Consider the following 23,721-nt stretch of genomic DNA (forward strand, 5'->3'; position numbering starts at 1 on the left):
GAGAGTTTATGTTCTGAAGAATAAAAGTGGTCACACTAACTACTGACTTTTAAGTTTGTTAGAAACGGTTTACCGTCCCATGTCTCTTTGTAGTTTTTTTAGTAGTGAGTCATCTGTCAAAAACAAAATCTTCACCATGTCACACCAACTTCCTGTTGCATCTTCTTCTTCAGTCATTTTAAAAGTACATGGGAGCGATAAAAGCGTCAACACCGCCATCAAATGGACAGGTTTTAAGCAGAAATTTATTGGAGTATAATTTAACCTGTAACATTTTGATGAAGACTCCATAATATGCAGAATTTGTTTCATGTTAAATGCACATTCTGTTTTTGGTTTTATTTTTATGTTGTACAGAAGTACAATGTGTTAAACATGTAAATCAAGAAAACATACATATGTACAAAGAGTGAAAAAAGCAAAGTCAGCTCAATAAATTAAGACATTCAAACATTTGGGGAGCTTCAATAAAAAAGAGAAAATCAAGGCAACATGCAGTCCATTTCAGTGCAGCTGGTGTCAATCATGTCTGCTGTGTCATTCAATGAGATCCTAGAAAAAAGAGAACACAAAATGTATGTGTGAGAAAAATTACACCATCTGGAAAACATTATAAAACAGTGCTAAATAACATCTCGATGCATGCTCAATCATGCTGGTAAGGAAATCCCAAAAAGTTGATTCTGTTCATCCGAATGCAGCGTTTTCAGTAGGAGTCTGAAGAAGAGACGAAGAGATCAATCAACCCTTTGGGAGTGCTAAATAACACTTACATCATCTGAGTCCTGTTGGCAGGCTGTGCTATTGCTGCTCGTGCCGCTTTCATGATCAGCTGCAGTGGAGTTTTCGTCGTCCTGGAGTCGAAGGTTGGAGAAACGATATATCGGTGTCCTGTATTTGGTTTATTTGAAGAGTTTCAGTCAGGTTTCAGAGCTCATCACAGCACAGAAACAGCTTTAGTGAAGGTTACAAATGATCTTCTTATGGCCTCTGACAGTGGACTCATCTCTGTGCTTGTCCTGCTACACCTTAGTGCAGCATTCGATACTGTTGACCATAATATCCTATTAGAACGATTAGAACATGCTGTAGGTATTACAGGTACTGCACTGCAGTGGTTTGTATCATATCTATCTAATAGACTCCAATTTGTGCATGTAAATGGAGAGTCCTCTTCACACACTGAGGTTAATTATGGAGTTCCACAGGGTTCAGTGCTAGGACCAATTCTGTTTACATTATACATGCTTCCCTTAGGCAGCATCATTAGAAGACATAGCATACATTTTCACTGCTATGCTGATGACACCCAGCTCTATCTGTCCATGAAGCCAGATAACACACACCAATTAGTTAAACTGCAGGAATGTCTTAAAGACATAAAGACCTGGATGGCCGCTAACTTTCTGCTTCTTAATTCAGATAAAACTGAGGTTATTGTACTCGGCCCTGAAAATCTTAGAAATATGGTATCTAACCAGATTCTTACTCTGGATGGCATTACCTTGGCCTCCAGTAACGCTGTGAGGAACTTTGGAGTCATTTTTGACCAGGATATGTCCTTCAACGCACATATTAAACAAATATGTAAGACTGCTTTCTTCCATTTGCGCAACATCTCTAAAATTAGAAATATCCTGTCTCAGAGTGACGCTGAAAAACTAGTTCATGCATTTATTACTTCCAGGCTGGACTACTGTAATTCATTATTATCAGGATGTCCAAAAAACTCACTGAAAAGCCTTCAGCTAATCCAAAATGCTGCAGCAAGAGTCCTGACAGGGACTAGAAAGAGAGAGCATATTTCTCCTGTTTTGGCTTCCCTTCATTGGCTTCCTGTTAAGTCCAGAATTGAATTCAAAATCCTGCTCCTCACATACAAGGTCTTAAATAATCAGGCCCCATCTTATCTTAATGACCTTGTAGTACCATATCACCCTATTAGAGCACTTCGCTCTCGCTCTGCAGGCCTACTTGTTGTTCCTAGAGTATTTAAAAGTAGAACGGGAGGGAGAGCCTTCAGTTTTCAGGCCCCTCTTCTGTGGAACCAGCTTCCAGTTTGGATTCGGGAGACAGACACTATCTCTACTTTCAAGATTAGGCTTAAAACTTTCCTTTTTGCTAAAGCATATAGTTAGGGCTGGACCAGGTGACCCTGAATCCTCCCTTAGTTATGCTGCAATAGACGTAGGCTGCCGGGGGATTCCCATGATGCATTGAGTTTTTCCTTTCCAGTCACCTTTCTCACTCACTATGTATTAATAGACCTCTCTGCATTGAATCATATCTGTTATTAACCTCTGTCTCTCTTCCACAGCATGTCTTTATCCTGTCTTCCTTCTCGCACCCCAACCGGTCGCAGCAGATGGCCGCCCCTCCCTGAGCCTGGTTCTGCCGGAGGTTCCTTCCTGTTAAAAGGGAGTTTTTCCTTCCCACTGTCGCCAAAGTGCTTGCTCATAGGAGGTCATATGATTGTTGGGTTTTTCTCTGTATCTATGAAGCGTCTTGAGGCGACTTTTGTTGTGATTTGGCGCTATATAAATAAAATTGAATTGAATTGAATTGAACTGTAGCAGACAGCAGGAGACCACCACGGTCAGAGCTTTCAGTGTGCTTAAATTTGAACATGCAGCAGATACCGTATGCGTGACTCACCTGTTTCTATAAATCACTCTCTTGACAACAATCACAGCAGAAACAATAGCTATGAGGACGATGATGACTGCTCCTGCACACACCAGGATCAACACCAGCTGTTCTCGCTGGAAAATACACGAAAAGGTTGATATTTATCCAAACAAAGACAATTTTATAAAATGAAGCAAAGACTGAAAGAGCACAATCAACCTACTGACCGGTGTGTCAAAGTGTGTGACTGAAGATGTGGACATTGCAGGAGGAGCAGGACTAGGTTTAATACCACAGGCTTTGACTGTCTGCTTTATGAGCTGAGGACTGAACCCACCCTCACACCTATCACTCGGGACCTTGCGGTACCTACAAAGACAAAAGGGAATAGAGTGAGATTTGCATGTGTGCATAAAGGTGGTGTTTCTCTTTGCTTTATGAAGGCAATTACCCTTCTGTCAGAAGCTCATCCTCCTCTCCATTCAAACAGAGCTCATAGGTTTTATTTGCAGCGTTTGGCTGTCTCACACACTCTGAGGTGTTAATGTGTCGATAGTAACCAAAGTCGCTGTAGTAAAGGAGAAAAAAAGAGTTTTAGTGCAACCACTTCATGCTTTTCTCTTCTTAAACTCTATATTTTGCAAGAAAATGGGTGCAGCAAATTTTTAAAAAATGTGCAAAGTCACATGAAAATGCAGTACATAAGGAAAAAAAAACACAGTAATGCTGGGTTTTGGGCTGAAGCTATGTCTTTGGCTAAGAATGCAATTAAAATGTTTTAATTTTGTTTTAATTTTGTTGTCTGTTATGTGCAGACACAGCATCCCTTGAGTTAGCTGCCTTTTTTGTGCTTGAGTGATTCACACGTTTCCCAGACAGAGCAGCATTATGCTTTACACACCGTAAGAACACTGGTCTCTCTTGGTCGCTTGCTGCAAAAAGAAGTTCATGATCGTCTGCTTTCTCATCCTTGGCAAGGAAAGCACTCAGGTCACACTTGCCATTGCTACACTCTCATTTAAAAGCCACAGCCATTAACTAGAGGCCAAAAGCAGAACAATGCCGCCTTTCTTCATTAAAAAGGAAAACAAGCAAACAAACAGAAAAAGTAAATGCAAAACAAAAAGCTGATCTTGAACTTCTGAGATGTAAGCAAAGGCCTCAGAATTTCGAATCATTGTACAGCTAAGATAAAGTAATATATTATTATTTATTGTGCAAAAGTCTTGACTAAGCTCTTGTTTATTTTTTTTTTTTTTTTAGAAAAATGGGAAATAGAGTTTGTACACTCTGGCGAGGTTGAAAGTCAGTATTTAGTAAGACCAGTGATGGGACTAATGGCGTTACTTTTTTCAGTAACGAGTAATCTAGCTAATTACTATTTCTATCGTTACAACGCTGTTACTGTTACTAACAAGAAAATGTGATGCGGTAGCGTTACTATTTTTCAACAAACAGACGGCTGAAGCTGTGTTCAGCTTACTCCACCTTATATCAGTTGCATTGAAGAAGCTGACTATGCGCTACAGCTTTCAGCAGCTGCACTCGGCAATCACTTTCTGGCAGACAATCACTTTTTGGCACAACACCTGGAGCTAAGGGGGCAAAACAATCGCATGAGTGCTGCTGTTTGACTGAGGAGGAATAAAGTAGTCGTGGTGAGCCAATCACATGACCAATTTAAGATGACAAAGCAACAAGGTGATATATACCAGTTTTCAAATTGTGTTTATAGACCACGTAAAACCAGAGTCATGATAAACAACATATACTCGGTGTTTTTTCCTGAATACTTTTGTCACGTTTACTGTCTAAGGACAGCGCTAGCAAGCACTCTCTGCTTATGACCACAAAATAAAAAAACAAAACAAAAAACAACAGCAAAAACCAGCCCGTTCATGTTGGTGGAAAAATGCACCATGTCGACCAATCAAAAAATGATATGGACAACATGACATGTGGTTGTTTAGAAAGACGGGATAGTTTTAGGAGTGAGAGAGAGAGAAAGAGAGAGAGAGAAAGACAGTAGAAAAAGAGAGAGCGCGAGTTTTGAGATGTGAGACGTTTAGCATGTTTGGAGTGTGTAGTTAATGTGTTGTCTTGTGTAGTTAGTGTGTAGTGTTGTGGGTAGTTTTGTGTTGTGTGTCAGAACAATGAGATGACTGCTGTCTCCAGGTAAAAAACAGGAGCAGTGATACACCTGCTGCTGTCAGACCTGCAGGTATCAGGCTGTGATGTTCTCCTTTATAGTGGACAGGAATAATTGTTTTGGAGTGGCACAAATAATTTGCGTGGCATCTTATTGAATGCAGAAAAGCTGATTGTTATGTAAATAGTTTAAAATGTTTTTTTTTAAAAGGTAAAAGGTAAAATTGACAATTTATATTTGCATTTAAAGTTATGAAATATGATTCAATAAACATGTCTGTGGTTGTTACAGTAAAAAAAATATAACTTTTTCTAGTCGGATTTTATGTTTTTTTGTCTGATTTTAGATCAGTTGTGTTAATACAGTATGTCAAAATGAAAACATAACTGTAAATTCAGACACGTAAGGTTGTGCTGAAAAGGATGATACCAAACAAGGCAAATAAATAGTTTTTAAATGTGAAATGTAGAGGGAAAATCAAAAGTAGTTAACAATGGCCAATTATACCCTGGACCCCAGAGGGTTAAACATTTTTTTTTTAAGTAACGCAATAGTTACTTTTCAAGTAATTAATTACTTTTAATATCTTGCAACTCAGTTACTAACTCTGTTACTTTTTTGAAGAAGTAACAAGTAACTATAATTAATTACTTTTTCAAAGTAACTTGCCCAACACTGAGTAAAACCATCTATAGTCTTCAACAGAGCCTGTACTCTCTTCAGCAAGCCTTCTTCTAATTCCTTTAAGTTGTTTTCAGGAATAAATCTCCAGGCTCCTTGAAAGACATTCAAAGCTCTTTGGATGTTTCTGCCTTTTGTTCCATTCTCCTTTAAGATTATCCTACACTGCTCCAATAATACTGAGGTCTGGGCTCTGGGAAGACCAATCCATGACTGATAGTGTTCCATTGTGTGTTCTTCCATCCTGGTATGCTTTTACTGCATTCACTGTGTGCTTTGGATCACTGACATGGTGAATATTTAAGCCACTGGCAATCAAATACTTTCCTCACCCTAAACCATGACAGAGCATCCACTGTGCTTTACAGATGGCTTTAGACAATCACTGTTGTACCTTTCCTGATCTCATCCATACATACTGATGACATCTTGAACCAATAATTTCAAATTAAGACTCATCACTCCATAAGACCTGGTACCACTGATTTTCAGTTCAGTTCTTGTGTAACTTAGCGTACTTCAGCCACACTTCCACTGAGCCCATTTCTGGCCACGCCAAACAGTGAGTCTGTTTTTAAATACTCAGTCCCAGAGTCCAATATAATGTACCTGAGAGATACTTCTTAAGAACATGATGTTCATATACTGTCCATCTATACTGTAGATAGTATTTTTTTTTAAGTTTTTCCATGACTTCTTTTGAAACCTGCCCACTTTCATCACATCATTAAGTGGCTTAAAAAATGGTCAAATAGTGACGGGAAATGAGTGGAAAAGTGGCCAGTGTGCAAAGACAAACTTTAGAAGACCTTCAGAAAGCCTTGAGAACTATTGCTCAAGGTCATTAAAAACAAAGAGGGAAAAAAGAAAAGAGTCTGGCTCACTGGAAGCAAAATGTAATGAAATGAAAGGTTTTTACAATAATATGCAGTACGTTACAGGACCATTTAAAAACAAAACAATCCAACATACCACAAGAAATCTTCTCTGGTGCACAGACAAGGGCTTTGCTTTTTCATCACCACAAAGCTTCGCCCATTTCGGCATAGAGATTGCTTCTTTAACCTCCTGTAGGTCTCCTTAACACCCAGGACACATCCATTTCTTTCCGAGTCCCCTCCTTCTGTTGAATGAGCCAACCACTCTTCATAGTCGTTGTCATTACCTGATGAAGGCAGTGATGACCTATTTAACTGTCACTAACAATCCTTTTAAAAAATGCAGGTTTAACAAAACCAAACCTAGAATGTAAATAAAGCAGTTTTAGGCAATGTTAGTCAAACTAGTGACGCATAAGTCTGTCCCAACACTTACGTCACTTACATAAGATTACTAATGCAAGTGCAAAACAGCATCTGCAATACAACTAGGCAAAATGCCACAGGGGAAATATCGAAAGTCCCGGGAAAGTATCTATCTTTTCACCACCAGATAAAAGGGTGTGGTTTAATTACAGCATCTCACACAAATTGTAGAGGAGAAAACAAAAAAAAAAAAATGCAAACAGGTCTGTTTTCTTCTTCAAATCTGCGTCATAAACAGAGGTAAAACAAGCGGGATGTGTTTTTACAGGTTTTTAGAGGTTGTGGAAAATCCCTGCTTCTGCAGTCGGAAAACAGCTAATACAACTCACATGAACCTACCACCAGGTGGCAACATGCCATAGAAACCAGTGAAGAGCAAAGAGTGCACAGTAATCGTAGATGTTATTAGACTTACATTCTCTGGTAATGAGACTCTGGAAATCAATGGTGACTGCTACCCACATGGGCTGGCCGTCTTCCTCGGGCCGGAAGCCCCACACACTGACGGTCATGGCGTTGGTCCCCGGCTCAGATGCCAAGCCTGCAAAGAAGAAGGGCTGATCCGTAAAGTTATACAGCTTCCAGCACTGACCCTCATCCGTGGAGAATCTGGTGGTGAAAAACAGTAGAAAAAGAGAAAACTTTAAATATAAGATAACACTTCCTGTCACTTCCCTGTGGTCTTTAAATGAGAATAAAGTACTTGATAGTCTTGACTTGTCCTTCACGATGGGCCTCCACAGCCACAATTAGACCCCCAGAGTCCAATATAGTGTAGTGATGAGGACCCCTCAGCGTCCCCCTCCAGTTATAACCTCCATCTGAGGAAACAAACACGTCGGGGTTCTGCGATGATGACAGAGAATCACCCACGCTGCCTGTTAAAAACAGGAAATCATCTATAAGTGTGCATTTTACACAGTATTTGGACAATGGTTTGGACTGAAGCACTGAAAGTAATTACAAATTAATTACCATGCGCAATAACCAGACCAACAGCAGCCGGCTCAGACAGGGTCACCATGGGAACTATATGGTTATTACGACTGTGTTCCCCATGTATATGGAGATTGCACTGGCAAAAGAAAAAAAAAAGATCAAAATGAAAACACATACATACAGACAGATAAATTAATTTTTTTTTCTATGTAACATACACTCTTGATCTTGTCTCCACAATTTATGTTCTCGGGTTTTTTAAGCGGTCTCCACGTCCCTCCTCTGTTGAATGAAATGACAGATTTTATACGGCCATCTGAAAGAAAAACGAAGTATTCTGGTCAATATTCAGTAAGTTCAATCAGGATTTTAGATATAACTCTCATTATGCAACTCATGGCTGTTTATTGAAAAATCAAATGATTTGCTTTTAGGCTACTCTAAAAAAAAAAAACAAAAGAAAAGACTGAGCTTCTGTTCCTATGGGATGATTTTAGAAGTCTCACAGCCTGGCTTTTGTGCTCTGCTCAACAATGCTGAGGCCATGCATGTGCCATGACAACCTCTCTGTAAAGTTTAATAAGTTTTCCTACTAATTTCTTTCTTTCTTTCTTTTGTAGCTTTTATGAGCAGGGTGGAGTCCACCTGCTCCGGGTGTTACAAACCGGGATCTTTGTCTTTGTTTTTTCTTCACGTCAGCAATCAGCTCCTTAGTTTCGTTAATGTTGGGTAATATTTTGTTCTCTTAGCACCGCACTGCAGTATTGCTGATGACAGTCGTGTTCTCTTCTGTCAGACAATGATGTTATTGGTTGAGCACTAAATTGAAAGCGGCATGACAGCCTGTCCAATCTCCTCAATTCAAACACTTATAACTCATAAAGTGTCACAAAACAGACAACTGGGGGCTACATTTTGGGGGTTGGAATCAAAAGCTTTTGGCTTAAAGCCATTTTTTACAGGAGTCATGTACGAAAAGCTACGAGACAGAAGATGCATACAATACCTGTATGGAGAATCTTACCAACGTCTAGCTTATTAGTGAGGTACACTCCTCTCAGTGAAGTAATGTTGGTGAAGTCACTCTTTCGATGTCCATCAAACAGGTGGCGCTCTAGAGATTTGGAGAACAAGATCCCACGGTCGTCTGAGGTGTACATGGTCCCAAAGAAGGTGTCTGAAATAAAACGGAAAGCACGAATGTATCTCGCAAAATTACAACACATTTTAACCTCTCCTATGTAAAGAGTTGAATTTTTGCAGAAGTCTCAAGCCACTACTCATGTCTTTATATTTTGCTAGAAAAATAGTAAATCAGTGCAGTTACTTATTGAAACATATGCAAAAAAAACCCCCAAAAAACAAGTTCTAGCACATTTGAAAGCCAATACTGCAATAATGTTGTTGTCTGGACTCTAAGGAGGTTAAACCAAGGCTGATAGTGTTAAAAGCATTGATTAATACCTTGAGTTAGGTGCTATTCTTGTGCCTGAATGATTCATAGGCCAGTGTTAAGTGACTTAACAAAATAAATTATAATAATAATAAAACATTTCTCCATCACCTGAGGGAGGTGATGGGGACATGTTAAGCTTTTGAATGTGTGTCCTCGTGTGTGCATGTGTATTTGTGTTACACCCCGATGCCAAGATATGCTTATCAGCTTTTGCAGTGAAACCTAAGTCTTCCTCGTTTCAGCCAGCAAAAGACAAAGTCACCCCACACCACCCATGCACCACTGTCTCAAGCAGGTGTGAGCCAAAAATTGTATTATACTAAAAAGAGAATAAAATTCCTTCCAATTGAATGAGGAAGGAAAAGAAAGGGCACGAGTTGGAGAGGGAGATAAAAACAGAGATGGAAAGGAACAAAGCCATGAGATCTAGACTTGCATGGACAAACACACACTCAGTATTATGGACTGATTTGTCAGCAAGTCCAAGAACTTGTTAAACCAGTCTTGTCTTTTCAGTTGAAGTTTTCCATTTCAACAGAAAAAAAAACTGATATGCTGTGAGGACACGTTCGCAAATATGTGTCAGTCATAGGGTTAATTTTTATAGATGTGGCTTTTTGAATGGAAAACATTTTCAAAGATATTAAAAGGTCCCATTTGCGGGTTTATGTATGTCTGATACCTCCCGGGTTGTCCACGTGCAGGAAGAGCATATCCTCATCTCCATCCAGGATGGAATAAAACTGCAAACAGAGACACATATGAAAATCGAGAGCAGACGTGAAAAAACACGCACACACAAAAGAGATGACTCGTTCAATTTTTTGCTATAAATCTTGTCTAATCTTCTTGAGACAGAATGTGTGTTTGTGCTGTCAACAAGATGTGTGGGTGTTTCATCAGAGCAGGTGTGTGTTCAGCTGGTGTTGAAAGGGAAAATGTTGCCACCGATGTTTTTTCTGCATATCAACCAACTTCCTTAGTATGAATGAAGTATCTGCATTTATCTTTAATGTTCCCCACCCATAAACCTGACACAAAGACAAACGGAGCGGTGCGATAAACATCTCAATTATCATTTAAAGAAAATTTGTTATAAGTGCCGATTCAATTCAATTTAAAGCTACTGTGTTGTGCTGGGAGGGAAAGGGTAGAACCACATCTTGCTTATTAATAACTTACTAAGAACTAAGAGCAGTAAAAATACTATATCTTTGAAGGGTCAGTGATATGTGCTGATAAAAAAAAGCAGACAAATGGCTCTGCACTGTAGTGGAAGGTTAAATTTCGGTGTTGACTAGACAATCTGTTTTTATATACTTAGTGCAGGAGGGGATTAATAATGAGGGCAAAAACTGATGATGTGTGGAGTTCACACATCATCAGCTTTTGCCCTCAGGCAATCCTGATGAATTTACCTACAGTAGATCTAATTGTACAGTACCTACAGTACAATTAGATCTGAAAAAATTCCTGAATCTACCTACAGCAAATTCACCAGACTTGCCTGAGGGAACACATCATCAGCTTTTGCCCTCAGACAAATGTGATGAATCTACTGGAGATTCATCAGAAAGCGAAAACGTTGCTGTACATTCATCAGATTTGCCTGAGGGCAAAAGCTGATGGTGTGTGAAGTCGAGTGACTCCAAAAATCATCAGCCATACTTTTGATTTCATTTTCGGCCTGTTACTGCACTACCGTGTTGGGCGACCCTTGAGAAACTGCCCTAATTTTGGTAATATTTTTTGGTACCAACACCAAAACATTATTAACATATTAGACTGTTTTCATTAAGAGAGTGCTATAATATGCTTTGCATTACCTCAAAATCTCCCAGTTTGATTAGTTTAAAGTAACTCTTTAGTACTTGAAGACACTAATAAGCTCTACTACCACTTCCACAGTGTTCACTGTGATTCTAATGAGGTCTCATACTGTTTGTAGCCTCCCAAGAGGTTTTTTGGCTACATTGTACATAATGCTGCTGTTATCAAAACAATTTATGAGTTCTGTCCCACAGTTGCTTTTTTTAAGTACTCTCAGCCGCCCACGTGATTCCCACATACAGCAAATGGATCCACATGTGTGGTTTGGCACAGATTCCACTTTTATCCAGAGTCTGGATCAGATCTAGGAATACACTACTTGTGAGGCTGAGCTTGTTTCTTCTCCCAGACTGAACAAGTTAATTTTACCGTGTAAGGTGAATGTGTTAACCTCTACACTACAGAGGTGCATCTGTATTGTATTTAATATAGACATGAAATTATATACAGAGGGTGGAGTATAGAAATGTTAACAACACTAAAGCCAAGGAAATCTGCACAGGCTCTTGGATTTTACTTCATGCTATGCTGGCCTAAAGAGAGAGACCACTGGGAATCTGCACAAAGATAAATATTAAATACTTTTGACTTTGAATCAAACAAAGCTGCTCTAGTAGAGCCCAAGATTAAAAATGGAGCTGAATTCTTGCAGAACAGATCCTCTTTTAGTTTGAATGATAAGTAAGCACAATCTATCTGTGTACATCCCTGGTCGTCTCGGTCATGGTAATCTTAAGCACCTAAAATAAAGTAAACTTGACTTCTTCTTGTTTGTGAAAACGTTTTGCCGCTCATCCAAGAGACTTCTTTAATTCTAAAAACTGATGAGTTAGATCATCGCCTTGGAGGTTGTCCCAAGAGTTACTGACTGGCTGCATGAGGGTATGAGGGTCACGTGAGGTAAGGAGTGAAGCTAGGCTGTCAGAAGAAGTCAAGTTTACTTTATTTTAAGCGCTTAAGAAGTAATCAAGATCATACATTTGACTGCCTCGTGCTACAGTTACATTTTGAATACTACCAAACATAATTGGTTCAATTCCCAGACCTACCTGTAGAATATTAGATGTTGTTGCTAACACACTCAACAGAAATGATGGTTGATATTTTCTCTCACCTGCTCAGTGGATGCAGAAGGCAGGAGTGCTTGACTGAAAGTATCTCCTTGGTCTGATGAGAAATACATCACACGAGGAGATCTCTAGGAGAAAAATAATGCATGACTATATAGATGGAATATATACTACTCGATAGACCAAAGTGTATAAAAAATGATCCAGCCATCTTACCGGGTCTTCCATAACAGAGAAGAAGAGAAACGCTCCTATGTAACCAAAACTGTAGATGTCCTCATGGATTATGGTGAAGGTCTTCCCCAGGTCCTTTGTTCTTTTCAGGATTAAATCTCCCCTCTCCTCTGCCTCAACTGTATCGGCAAATGACAATAATAACACGAATAAGTTCAATAAGAAATGTGCACTTGCCTTAAACACATTTAAGCTCATTGCTCATCCGCATAAAGCATGCACCCTCACAAGCAATAAATGTTTTGAGTGAAAAAAAGTACTTATATTTATTTTGAGCTTGTGAAATTAGGCTCTGATGTACACAAGAGTAGTGATCTGACGGATAAGTGAAAGTTGTCTGGTTTGATCCTGGAAGGAGATGTAGATCCTTTTGGGGTTGTGTCAAGAAGGACTTTCAGTGTAAAAATCCACCAAATCAAAAGCTGTGGAGGGTAAGGCAATAGTGTTTTCTCATGTAGCTGTCTAAGAATAAGCGCTGCTCTACTAATGGATTTAGTCATCTTAGCAATTATAAATCAAACTTAATCTCAATACACTATACTCTACCCCTCAGTTCCTCACACAACTTGGTAATTTATTTAGTTGTTTTGCAATGTGCTTATAGCATGTCAGTTTTGAGCTTCTTCTGCTGCTTTATTGTTTTATTGTATTTTAATAGCTTTTATGCCGCCCCGTAATCAAAGGATTTTTCCTGTGAGATAATAAAGATTTTAACTTGGCTGCAAAAGCCATAAAGATGCAGATTAGATTAAACATTAAAAGCAGAATTCTTATGACTATGCAAACCCTGTTACACACAAAATAAAAACATATATACACACTAGAATACAGACAAGCCTGTATTACAAAGTGTCTGATCTTTAAATTGCACCAGTTTTACAAAACCCTTTAACAGCTTTACAGGTTCTTACCTGCATCTACTTGACTGCAGCTGAAGAACAAATTTATGCCAGCTCCCCTGATGGAAAGTGGAAGGAAAAAAATTACAAACACCTCAAAATGTCACAATTTTAATAGGTCATGTTTCTTTTTAAACAAGCATTTATTGCTTCATAAAAACCTTGCTCGTATCATCTCAGTTTATTCAAAGTCCCACATGTTACGCATGTCATTATGCATTTTCCAGTGCTGTTACTATATTTGTGCCACAGAGCTATCACTGTTTGATATATTGAATAACTCTTTTTCCTTCTTTATTCTCACCATGAGAAAGAATGCACTCCATCGTGAACTTTTGTCCACCAGGCCCCAAAGTCCAGAGAAAGCCAAAGACCACCCTGAAAGTCAGGAAACAAAGCAATGTTTACACATTAAGGAGTGTTCCTGATGTGTGTTTGTGTGGATGATAAACATGTGTGTCTGTGTGATAGCCAGGAATATTAAACAAAGCAACGGAAACCACTAAGGGACTTTAAAAGTTCAACAGACTCACATCAATGCTGAGGGCCACAAGATAGTCAGGGTTGAGGAAGTGGTACACGATTGGCTGCGCCAGGTGAAAGGGCAGTTGGATGAACTTGAAGGTTGCACCAGCATCCGTGGAGGTGAAGATAATCCCACCTGGATTGTTAAGCACCGGTGTGTCGGCTGTTAAAATCACCTGTCAGTAAAAATCAATGGAAAACTGCTCAGAGATGGAAATTTGAGAAAGAATTTTAGCTTCGTCAATAACTTTTTGTAGTTTCGTGCAGAATTGTCTGCTTAAAATTCAGTGCATGCAAGCTCTGTACTAGTGATTTCAAGAAAGAAAGAAGAAAACCATCCACTTTCTCAGCTAAAGATTCTGCTTGCATAGCTCCGTGCAATATAATCAGTCTGTGAACAAAACTGTAAGAACACTAGTGGGTAAGACTCAAGCTGATTAGATGTCAGCATACATGATATTTTCACACCTTCATGTCAAAACATCACAAGGTCCACAGCCAAACATGCAATGCAGTTTACCATCACTAACTGCTCTTTCATTGCACACCCACAGAAAAGTGTTAGTAAGAGTGTAAAATAGTGCTACTTACAGAGATCCCAGGTCCAACACTGACTCCAAATTCCTCCTTAATAAAGGTGTGGTTGATGCTCTGAGAAATGTCATGAAAAGATTTGCCATAATCCGTGCTGATGAGAGAGGAAAGATGGTTACGTTTTGATTGAGGTGCCCACGGTAGTTGCTGATCAGATTCTAACTCACCTTCTGTAAAGTCGTGAGGAGCCTCCTTCATTTAAAGGATGAACTGGACCACTGATTGTTGACAGCACCAAGACCACCTATCAAATGAAGAAATATAGTTACAACTTTAAACACTGGGTTAAAAAGTCACAGATAGATTAAGATGATCCACTCTAGCACACCTTAATTTGGCTTTTATTTTAAACCAGCATGTTGTCTAACATGTCTCTTAAAGCGCAAAAACCTGGTCAAATCTGTGCTTTCATTCTACAAACAAATCCTTAAAGTACAAGATGGAAAGCTCAGAGATTGTGACCACTGTCAGAGCTAATGAAATGTAGGTTTTTCTTATTTTTTCCTTAACACTTCATTACTATATTCCAGTTGTCACTGACAGAACTAGTAAGATAAGGATAAAACCAGGGGTATTGTGAAATGACATACCCACGGATATTAAAGAATGAGGAGAATTTGCTGTGTTTAAAATCAGCCTCAATTATATTTAATTCATTATCGTATATTGATGCATATTTGTGTGTTGTGGCACTTTTTTTCCTTTACAAACTCTACATTGAATTCTATTGTGCCCCTGTGACATGTAAGAGGCTATATGCAATAAACCTTCTGTATAAGAAGCTACTCACCCCTGTATCATCACCAACCCATGTGAGAATTACGTAGGAACCATCATCACCATTAAAACCTGTCTAAAGAGAGAGGAGAAAAACTCACACATCACAAAAACAGGCCTAACGAGCTAAATTAGATCTCTTCTCACAATTTCCTGTAATTTTCCCAATAATACTCTTTGCCAAATGAGTATACGGGCTTACATTACTATACGTGTTTATATTACTTTCACTTGGTTGAGAAACCCTGTTAAGCATTGCAAAACACAAATAAAAACGGGTACCAACTTCAAAGTCCTGGAATCTCCTCCTTTACATTAAATAAAAGGCACGACGGACATTGCACCTGCCTATATTGACCAAGCTGCAGCTCACCTCGTGTGTGTTATCATCCAGAACCTCGTGTTCGGCGGGGGTGAGAAGGAGCCGACAAGAGGTGAAGGGAGGACCATGTGAAGGCTTGGAAAGGCCTGGGGAGCTGCTGGCATCCCTCCTGGGGCGACGGCGCATTTGGTCCTGGCTCTCACTATGCTGAGTCCGGCGGAAAGTCAGCGTCTTTCCCTCCTTGATTCTGCATTCAACTCTCATAAGAAGAACGACGGACACCCCCAAAAGCATCAAATGTCTCCAGATCATGTCGACAGTGATGTGACTGCAATGGAAAAAAAAAGAGTCCCACTGACCGATATCCCTGGCAATAATGACTCGCTTTTGTTGTACTCTAAAGGTAAGTGGGTGTGGGAAGTGCTTGGACGGGTCATTAACATAAAAAGTGCTGCGCTAAGTGGCACTTCCACCACCAGCAGGTGCTTCTGCCCGCATCCTGGTGACCTAACTGCAGGGAGAAAAAAGTTTGTCTTAAAACAACAGATTAATTCGTGATTCGTTCACTTATCGTCAATATATTAACAAATGAATTAGCAACAACAAAAAACAACTGGAATTCACATTTACAGAAGTTAAGGACATTTTAAGGACAGCTTCAAAAGAAAAGTTCTGGCAAGCTTTGAAAGAAATAAGAGACGTTAATGTGACATAAAATCGCAGTAGTATGGGCAGGTTAACGCAAGAGGTCGACATGTATTCACTTGTGTTGCTTTCAGATGTGTAGAATAGAATAGAATAATCCTTTAATTGTCCCACAAGGGGAAATTTGGTTGAAACAGCAGCCAGAAAGACACATATACAAACAAACAGTACACAGGACACATAACAGAAACATACACAATTCTTTCTTACATATTTACATGTATGAACATGATAGGCTATGCTGGCAAAATACCTCAGGGAATTATGGCTATGATTCATCTAGTTAAGTTGTTACGACCTCATAGTCATGTCCTGAACAAGTCAGATCTAAGGAATCAGAGGGCTGGGTTTTTTTGGCCGGGGGGCGGTGCCACAGAATTACACAGGTGCTTTCACCGCGGGGTGAAAGCAGCTGTAACAGGCTTTCCCTTTGGAATACTTTTTTATTTCCAAGACACCATGTGAACTATTACAGGAACTTTCATCTTAACAGATATAGAAAGTGAATTAATACATAGTTTCAATTAGGATTAAAGGTAAAGAAAATTAATTATAATGGTGCTGTATGCATTTAAGGGTAGGAAACCGAAACCACTGAAGTGGTAAAACAAGATATCTAATAATTTGTGAGAACTGAAGTGTGGCACATTAGTTAAAAACACAAAACATAATCTTATGATGAGTCACCTCTAATGACTTGGTTTTAGGTACAACTACAACCCTTATAATGAAAAAGCACTCGAGATATTGGAAAACTGACAGCAATAAGTATGGGCGCCACCAATGGGTGGTCAGTGGGGGGCTCTGGCCACCCACCCAAAATTTGCTTTGTGGGAGAGTGAATCTTAATCTGCTTCAGCCTAGCTCTGCCGAAAATCTAAAGCGATGGCTGGACTTCCAGTCAATCAATCAATTAAAACTGATTATTATGGATTTCAAAATCTTCTTCGCTTTTCATATGTGCCTATTTTCAGTGATATCAACTTTAATAGCGGGGAATTAACTAAGCTTATGATTTTTTTTCTTTCTCTCATTTTTGCCATTTTCAAGTAACGTATATTTGATATCAGCATAATAAAACTGGAAATTCAGTTTTTGGTGTGCCACCCCAATAACATTAGAGAACCATCCCACTGCTGATATGATGAATGAGCTTCTTAAGACACTTGGCAAGGAACTTATCTCTGCAGGGGGACTATTGTAATTCGTTGTTATCAGCTCGCTCTAAAAGCTCCCAGTTCAGATTCAGGCGATAGAAACTCTCTACTTTACAATAAGGCTTAATATTTTTTTTAATGTTAAAGCCTATAGTTAAGGCTTGATCAGATGTTCCTGAATGCTGCCTTAATTATTGCTATAGTAGGTTTGGATTGCTGAGGGCTTCCCAATGATGCACTAAGTGTTTGCACTTCAGTCTTATCTCTTCTTTCTATGCATGTTTATACAACACAATATTTAATCATTAGCAATTATTTCACACTGCCTCTCTTTCCTGTAGTGTGTCTTTTGTCCTCCCTCTCTTGTCTTTACGGAAGGTGGATTCCTCTCCCTGAGCCTGCTTTTCCTGAAGATTTCTTCCTGATAATAGGGATAAAACATTTTCATTCCTACTGTCGCCAAATGCTTGCTGAAATGGAGTTTTGTGATTGCTGGAGTTTCTTTCTAATATTGTAGCTTAATGTACCTTACAATATAATGTGCCTTTAGGAAAAAGTTGTTATGAATTAGCGCTATGTAAATAAAATTGAATTGAACTGAGTGGCATGTTCCACCTGAAGGAGGTCCCGGGGCAGACGCATGGCATGCTGGAGAGATTATATCTCTCTGCTGGCCTGGGAAGGCCTCAGTTTTCCTCTGAGAGAGGTGTGGGCTTTGCTGCTTAGGCTGCTGCTCTCGTGGCCTGTCCCATGAAAAGTGGAAGAAAATGGTTGGATGAATGAACTGAATTCTATAATAGGTAGAATAATACATGGTTCCAATTAGGTTTAAAGGTAAAGTGTCTTAAATGTATTATCCCATATCCTATTAGGGTACAGAAGCAGAAACCACAGAAGTGAACTTAAGGGTGTGTAGAAACACAAAAAACTTCTTTGTAATGACTTGTCTCTGACTTGGTTTTATTTGTGCTTGGGTTTGCTTCCCAAAAACACTTTAAAAGCCCTTGGGATAATCAAAGACTGAGAGCCAAGTCTTTTGTGCAGTGAAACCATTCAAGCTTCAATGGTTATTTTGTCCACTTGAAAGAACTAGAGATCATAAAGTGGTAAACCACAAAACTCTTATATAATTCACGTTAAAATTCCCCCAAAATGCTGTTTCTTTGATTAATATGATTTCCTTTTTAGATTTTTTTTTCCTGTGACCAGAGGTTTTCTGATTTAGCTCCCAACAGTGATTCACTGTTCACTTTCTATTTTCTGATTTTGTCTCCTGAAAAGCCTGAGATGGTATCTGCGCTTGATAAGAAGAACAAATGTTATTTACAACATTTTACCTTTATTCACGTTGAAATCCTGCACAGAGTCGTGCTTTTCAGCTTTTACAGATCATTTCCCAGCTTTGTCGCGCAACACATATTTGATTCACAAAACCTTACTCACAACAAAAAGGCAGACAGATCTTTACACAGTGGAGAGCTTGTTGCGCAATTTTTGCTGGAAGTCTGAAAGTTTTTTTCTTTTTTTCCCATTTTCTAGAGAAGTCATGTTTTGTTAAGACCTGTTAGTTTTATGGCAGCCTGCTTTTCTCTTTTTGACTCCAAGTTCAGTTGCTGGGTCACTACCAAACTGAAACGCACACCTTGTACTCTGACTTCTACATGCTGCAATAAACTTACACACATCAAAGACATTCATCAAAAATCCCCCAATGTTTTCATTCACGTTGCTTAGAAAATTATATACAAAATGTGTACTTTTAACACAAGGAATGTGTTCTGTGTTCAGTAGTGGTTTTACACAATAGCTGCTACAAGACATGACAGCAGACAATGGGCTACAAAAAAGTGCCCAAACAGAAAGAACCATTTGGACCATAAATCCACATAAGTGAACATCCCATGTCCTTCCAGACAGTTGCAGAACATGTCCAAAAACTACAACATGACGATCTTCTCATGAGCCAATGTTTTTAGTCACGGGCCGCCCTCTCCAGTTGTTTGAAGAAATGTCCCTCTCTGTCTGTTGGTTCAGCTCCTGTAAGTAGTGATGGTCCTGCACGTGCATGAGACCACCAACGGAGTCTGCAATTTCATAAAGGACTGCAAGGACGGAAAGTGCTGTTCCAAAGAAATACATTTTCAGGATGGCTGCCACCATGGTTTCTGTGAGGAAGAGCTGCCTGCAAAAGGAGAAGTAAATATTCAGATTTTGATGACAGACAAACATTAATTCTACAGCAGGGGGGCCATATTTAGATTTCCAAAAAAAAAAAAAAAAGAGGACACTTGGACCAGTCATGAAGAACTTTAATACTGTCTGCTTAAAGAAAACTTTAACATATTTAAACGAAGCCTTCTCTGTGCGGTTAATGAATGGTGAAATTAAAAAAAAAATGTCATATAGGCTTTTATAAGTCTATAAGTGCAAAAAAGGACAGTTGGTAATCCTATTCTACAGCAGATTTAAAAAAAAAAGGGGGAAAAAAATCAGGTAAAAGATTTGTAAGAAAAGCTGAGGCAAAAAAACCTAAACAAAAACATGCATTGATCTATGCATGTTTGACAGATAGCTTGTCACCAGCCTACAGATTTTTGAAGCCAAGCAGGTAGCTGAATTTTGAAACAGTTCATGTGCATTTTGATCACTGTTTATATCTCGATGACCGGAGTACAAAATTCACCACAAGACACAGTAAACGAGTAAAAGCCTTCTGTTTTAGAAAGAAATGATCTAGGAAGGAAGCTTGAATCACCGGCATACATCAACAGGAAGATAATTCGTGCTGCGTTTGCAAACGTCTGGAAGAATCAACTTTACCCTGAGGAATAATCTAAAGTCCTTACGTCTCTACACATTTTCGACGATGCAGCTGTTACTTTCAATGCGGATGTAATAGTTTCACTTATTCACTGTGCTCAAATTTACTTAAAAGAAGTGAAAAATAAAAGAGTAAGGGACGACTCAAGGCAACAGTCAGAAAGCGAAAGACGCATGGCTTTCAATGCGATAAAACACAGACATTAAATGCTGCTTGTCGGTACTTTAACCGAAAGGCTCTTAAAGACTGGGACATGGTTTCTAATGGCACGATAACATACCGGAATATCCACCGATCTGTAAACCGTTGTTCTCTCTCGTTTCTCGAAGCTGTGCAGGCTCTGTTTCTCCAGCGGGCACGACACGACACGGCACAGATCATCAAAGAAACCAGTTAAGTTGTTTGGTTATTTTGTCCGTCTGTTAATTCACACAGTGTTTCTTCGTGCGAGGTGAGGAACTCTTCGTCCAACCCGCTGCTGTGCCCGCACGGTCTGACTCCCCCTCTCACTCTCTGCTGTGGCACGGTCTGACTCCCCCTCTCACTCTCTGCTGTGGTATGATAGACGACGTCACGAAGAGGAGAGTTCTGGGTTTTCCAGGCTGTTGATTAATTTCCTGTTTTAACAGCACTCAAATCACTTTCGGCCTATTTGTTGTGTCGATAGTCAGTTCACGACTGACACATTATCTGATAAGGATATGGGAAATTTGTAAACGATTTCTAGTGGGGGAAAAAATGACAGTTAAGTGTGTGGACTGTGGTTAATTTCCTTAAAGCTAAATTCTTTTTTTTTAATGGCCAGCAATTGTTAATTATTCTTGACTACATTCAGGTTTTGCAAAAATGTGCCATTTTGGAATCGTGACACTCGGGCTTAGAGACCAGGCAAACCGGTTGTGAGGGAAAATGAAGATTCCCCAACTAATTTCCAGTAGTTGCTGGGAGATTGATTGATAAAGAGTCACGCAGCCCTACTGTCAGTGACACCCTGCCGCTAGAGAAACTGGCATCCAAATGTAATTGCGTTGGTCTTTAGCATATTGTTGACCAAATTAAACTTGTCTACAACATCTGTCTAGCTGTTCTCCAAGGTGTAGTTTCTGCTCTGCATCACACTTAGTTTGATAAAGATAGTAAGTTTCAAACATGAAAAACTACAGGCAGCCATGCAATCAATAAAATGTTTTTGGTTGTATCATATCTAATATTTGAACATCAGTTGAGCAATGTGTGCATAATGTCAAGTGAGAAACCTTAAAAAGGTTTTAGCTTGCTGGGGAAGCCACCAGCTGCTGGGGAAAAACATGCATTCCCAGATTTGTTGGCAGTGGTTCTTGGAGGTTGCTGGCTGTTGCTGGTCAGTTGCAAAGAGTGTGCAGCACCAAAAACCTCATGATTGCTTTGGTTGCTGCTCTCTTTGTAGCAACTCTCTTTTTTTACTTTCTCTTTTAGTGGACTACCTGACAAGCAGTAGTAAAGGTTGGTAAAGTGCATGCCAACTTGCCAATGTTAGGAAATATACATTTTCCCCCAAAAACCAATCGTTGTGGACCAGTGTCTAGGCCTGTGTGACAGGGACCAAATTCACTTGACCCTACAGTTCCACTATGATCATTCAAAATTGCTTACAAGTTCACATCATGTGTTTAGAAGCCACACAACTGGAAAACCTCTCATTATTACTACACTTCTGTATGGCTCTAAGTACTGGCTCCTTCTAAATGAGGGCATGGACAAGCTCGAATCTCACAGATAAGGTGCCTGTGCCAAATCCTGGGTGTCAGTCTGGTCAGCCGCCTTAAGAACACCTGCATCCATCAGTGCTGTTCCACCAAACCAGCCACTCCAACCACAATTCATCAAAATGAACTAAGGTTATGTGGCAGGTCTACAAAATTGAGGCTGGTTGCTATGCCAAGAATTTGCTGCTTGAAACCCAACATGCCAGATCCTGCCTGTCTTCATGGCTAAGAAGTGGCAATATCAGATTTTAGCTTTCAGTTTTGCTGCTCTAAAATCTTACAAATGCTTCGTATGCCCTGCACCAGCACCAACAGCTGAAACATGTTCACACATCAGTTGACGAAGTGTGTGAAATGGCAAAAGGTTGAATGCAATGGAAGCAAATTTGCTGTGAACTCCTTCTTGCTGTGGCACGGCAGGACGCTATGTCAAGTTATTGCAGTAATGAAATAATGAATGGAGGAATCAGCCACTAGCTCAGTTTCTGTGTCAAATTAGTAAAGGCCTTCATGTGACTCTATTGGCTCAGTTAGTTTTAGGTCATAGTGGATAACACATGTCCGTAAAGCGAGGTAATTTTGTAATTCAGCATCATTATTAAAGGCAGAAAGGAGGACTGACCAAGGTGGGTAATGACTTGTCAACCAAGTCATTCGCCAGTAAATGTGTGGTGTGCTTGGCTTTTGAGTTAGATCCAACCCTGGCTTATCACATGCCAAAACAAGCATTATTTTACAATAAAAACAAAAAGAGGTTAATTTGATCTTTGTTTGACCGAACCTTTAAATACTTACTTTTAGAGTAACAATAGAGCACTGTACATTTTTTTAAAAAAATGTCATTATTACACATGTTCAGTTACAATATTTTGATACTTTATAAATTGCTCAGATTTTACCATGTGTACATTTTTTTATGACATGAAACCATTCCTCCCGATTCAGTATCTCTAGGATGCCTTGATCAACGAGCACACAGTGCCACAGCACTATTGTTGATTTACCCTGTGTGCTTTAAGTTATTGTCTTGCTGGGCGGATCGATCCAAACATCGATTGTATCTGTACCAAGTCGGTAACGGTATCAGATCGATACTAGCCCGGTGAGATCGATTCTTTACTTTAAGTTCCGCTCTTGTTTCCAATGCTTTGGTTTCGCCAAAGACGAAACAGCCAGGTCGCCGGAGTAGCCGCTCCTGTGTCAGCGCAGAGCGGGCACACTTTGCTCCCCCTCTCGTGTTTAGATGTTGCGCCGTCACGTGATGTGACTTAGACGCTTTGGGGGTTGTTAAGTTGTTTACATATTATTTATATTTTCACCAGTTGTTGTTTTTGTTCTTGAGAAATTTAATTGTAATTTTTGTATTATAGTTTCTCAACATTTCTTGTTTGTTTTAATGTGTTTACTGGTTTGCGTGCACTTTTTATTTACGATTTTTCTGGAAAAAAAAGATAATAAAGCACTTTCTCTTTAATTACAAACTTTGTCCTAATTATGTCCTGGGTTTTAACTATTTAATAATAAAAAAGGAAACATCACAAAAAACACTTAAGGTCATGAAAATTAATTGAGATTTAGCGATTCAATTACGCATCCCCCTTATTTATTGAAAAGTATCGGTATCAGTATCAGCAATACTGGACCGTATTTACCAGTTCACAGCTTTTATTTTGGTATCGGATCGAATCGCACACCGCTACTTGCTAGATCACCTCCTCATTTTTGTCTGTCTATCCAGGGTAACTTGGTTGCTGGGGCCTATCTCAGTCATAGGGAGAGAGCCAGGGTGCTGCCCCAACAGACTGGATTCTAACCAAGGATCTTCTTACTAGGAGGCATCAGTACTACCACCTTTTTCAGTAGAAAGGACTAGATGTTACAGTCC

The 23,721-nt window shown here is 39.4% G+C and overlaps 1 protein-coding gene across 3 annotated transcripts; it reads right to left on the reverse strand.

Annotated features, from left to right (window-relative positions):
- Positions 1-227: 227 nt before the first annotated feature.
- si:dkey-159a18.1 (sortilin) lies at positions 228-23,514 on the reverse strand. 3 transcript variants are annotated; one of them, XM_076875780.1, is made up of 23 exons: positions 20,372-23,514; positions 17,886-19,452; positions 15,460-17,691; positions 15,100-15,162; positions 14,477-14,553; positions 14,307-14,403; positions 13,724-13,891; positions 13,495-13,568; positions 13,203-13,249; positions 12,274-12,410; positions 12,102-12,185; positions 9,840-9,900; positions 8,726-8,878; positions 7,920-8,017; positions 7,738-7,837; positions 7,466-7,640; positions 7,178-7,371; positions 6,431-6,623; positions 3,080-3,196; positions 2,856-2,997; positions 2,656-2,762; positions 774-854; positions 228-552 (listed from the first exon to the last, which is right to left on the reverse strand). In XM_076875780.1, the coding sequence occupies exons 3-23, from the start codon at positions 15,718-15,720 to the stop codon at positions 483-485; spliced, it is 2,499 nt and encodes an 832-aa protein (XP_076731895.1). In that variant the 5' UTR covers positions 15,721-17,691; positions 17,886-19,452; positions 20,372-23,514; the 3' UTR covers positions 228-482. The 3 variants fall into 3 exon arrangements, with proteins under 3 accessions (XP_076731895.1, XP_076731894.1, XP_076731896.1); XM_076875779.1 differs by having other exon boundaries at positions 15,460-19,452; XM_076875781.1 differs by having other exon boundaries at positions 774-891; positions 15,460-19,452.
- Positions 23,515-23,721: the final 207 nt, after the last annotated feature.

Source organism: Maylandia zebra, linkage group LG17, assembly GCF_041146795.1.
Source record: "Maylandia zebra isolate NMK-2024a linkage group LG17, Mzebra_GT3a, whole genome shotgun sequence".
NCBI lineage: Eukaryota > Metazoa > Chordata > Actinopteri > Cichliformes > Cichlidae > Maylandia > Maylandia zebra.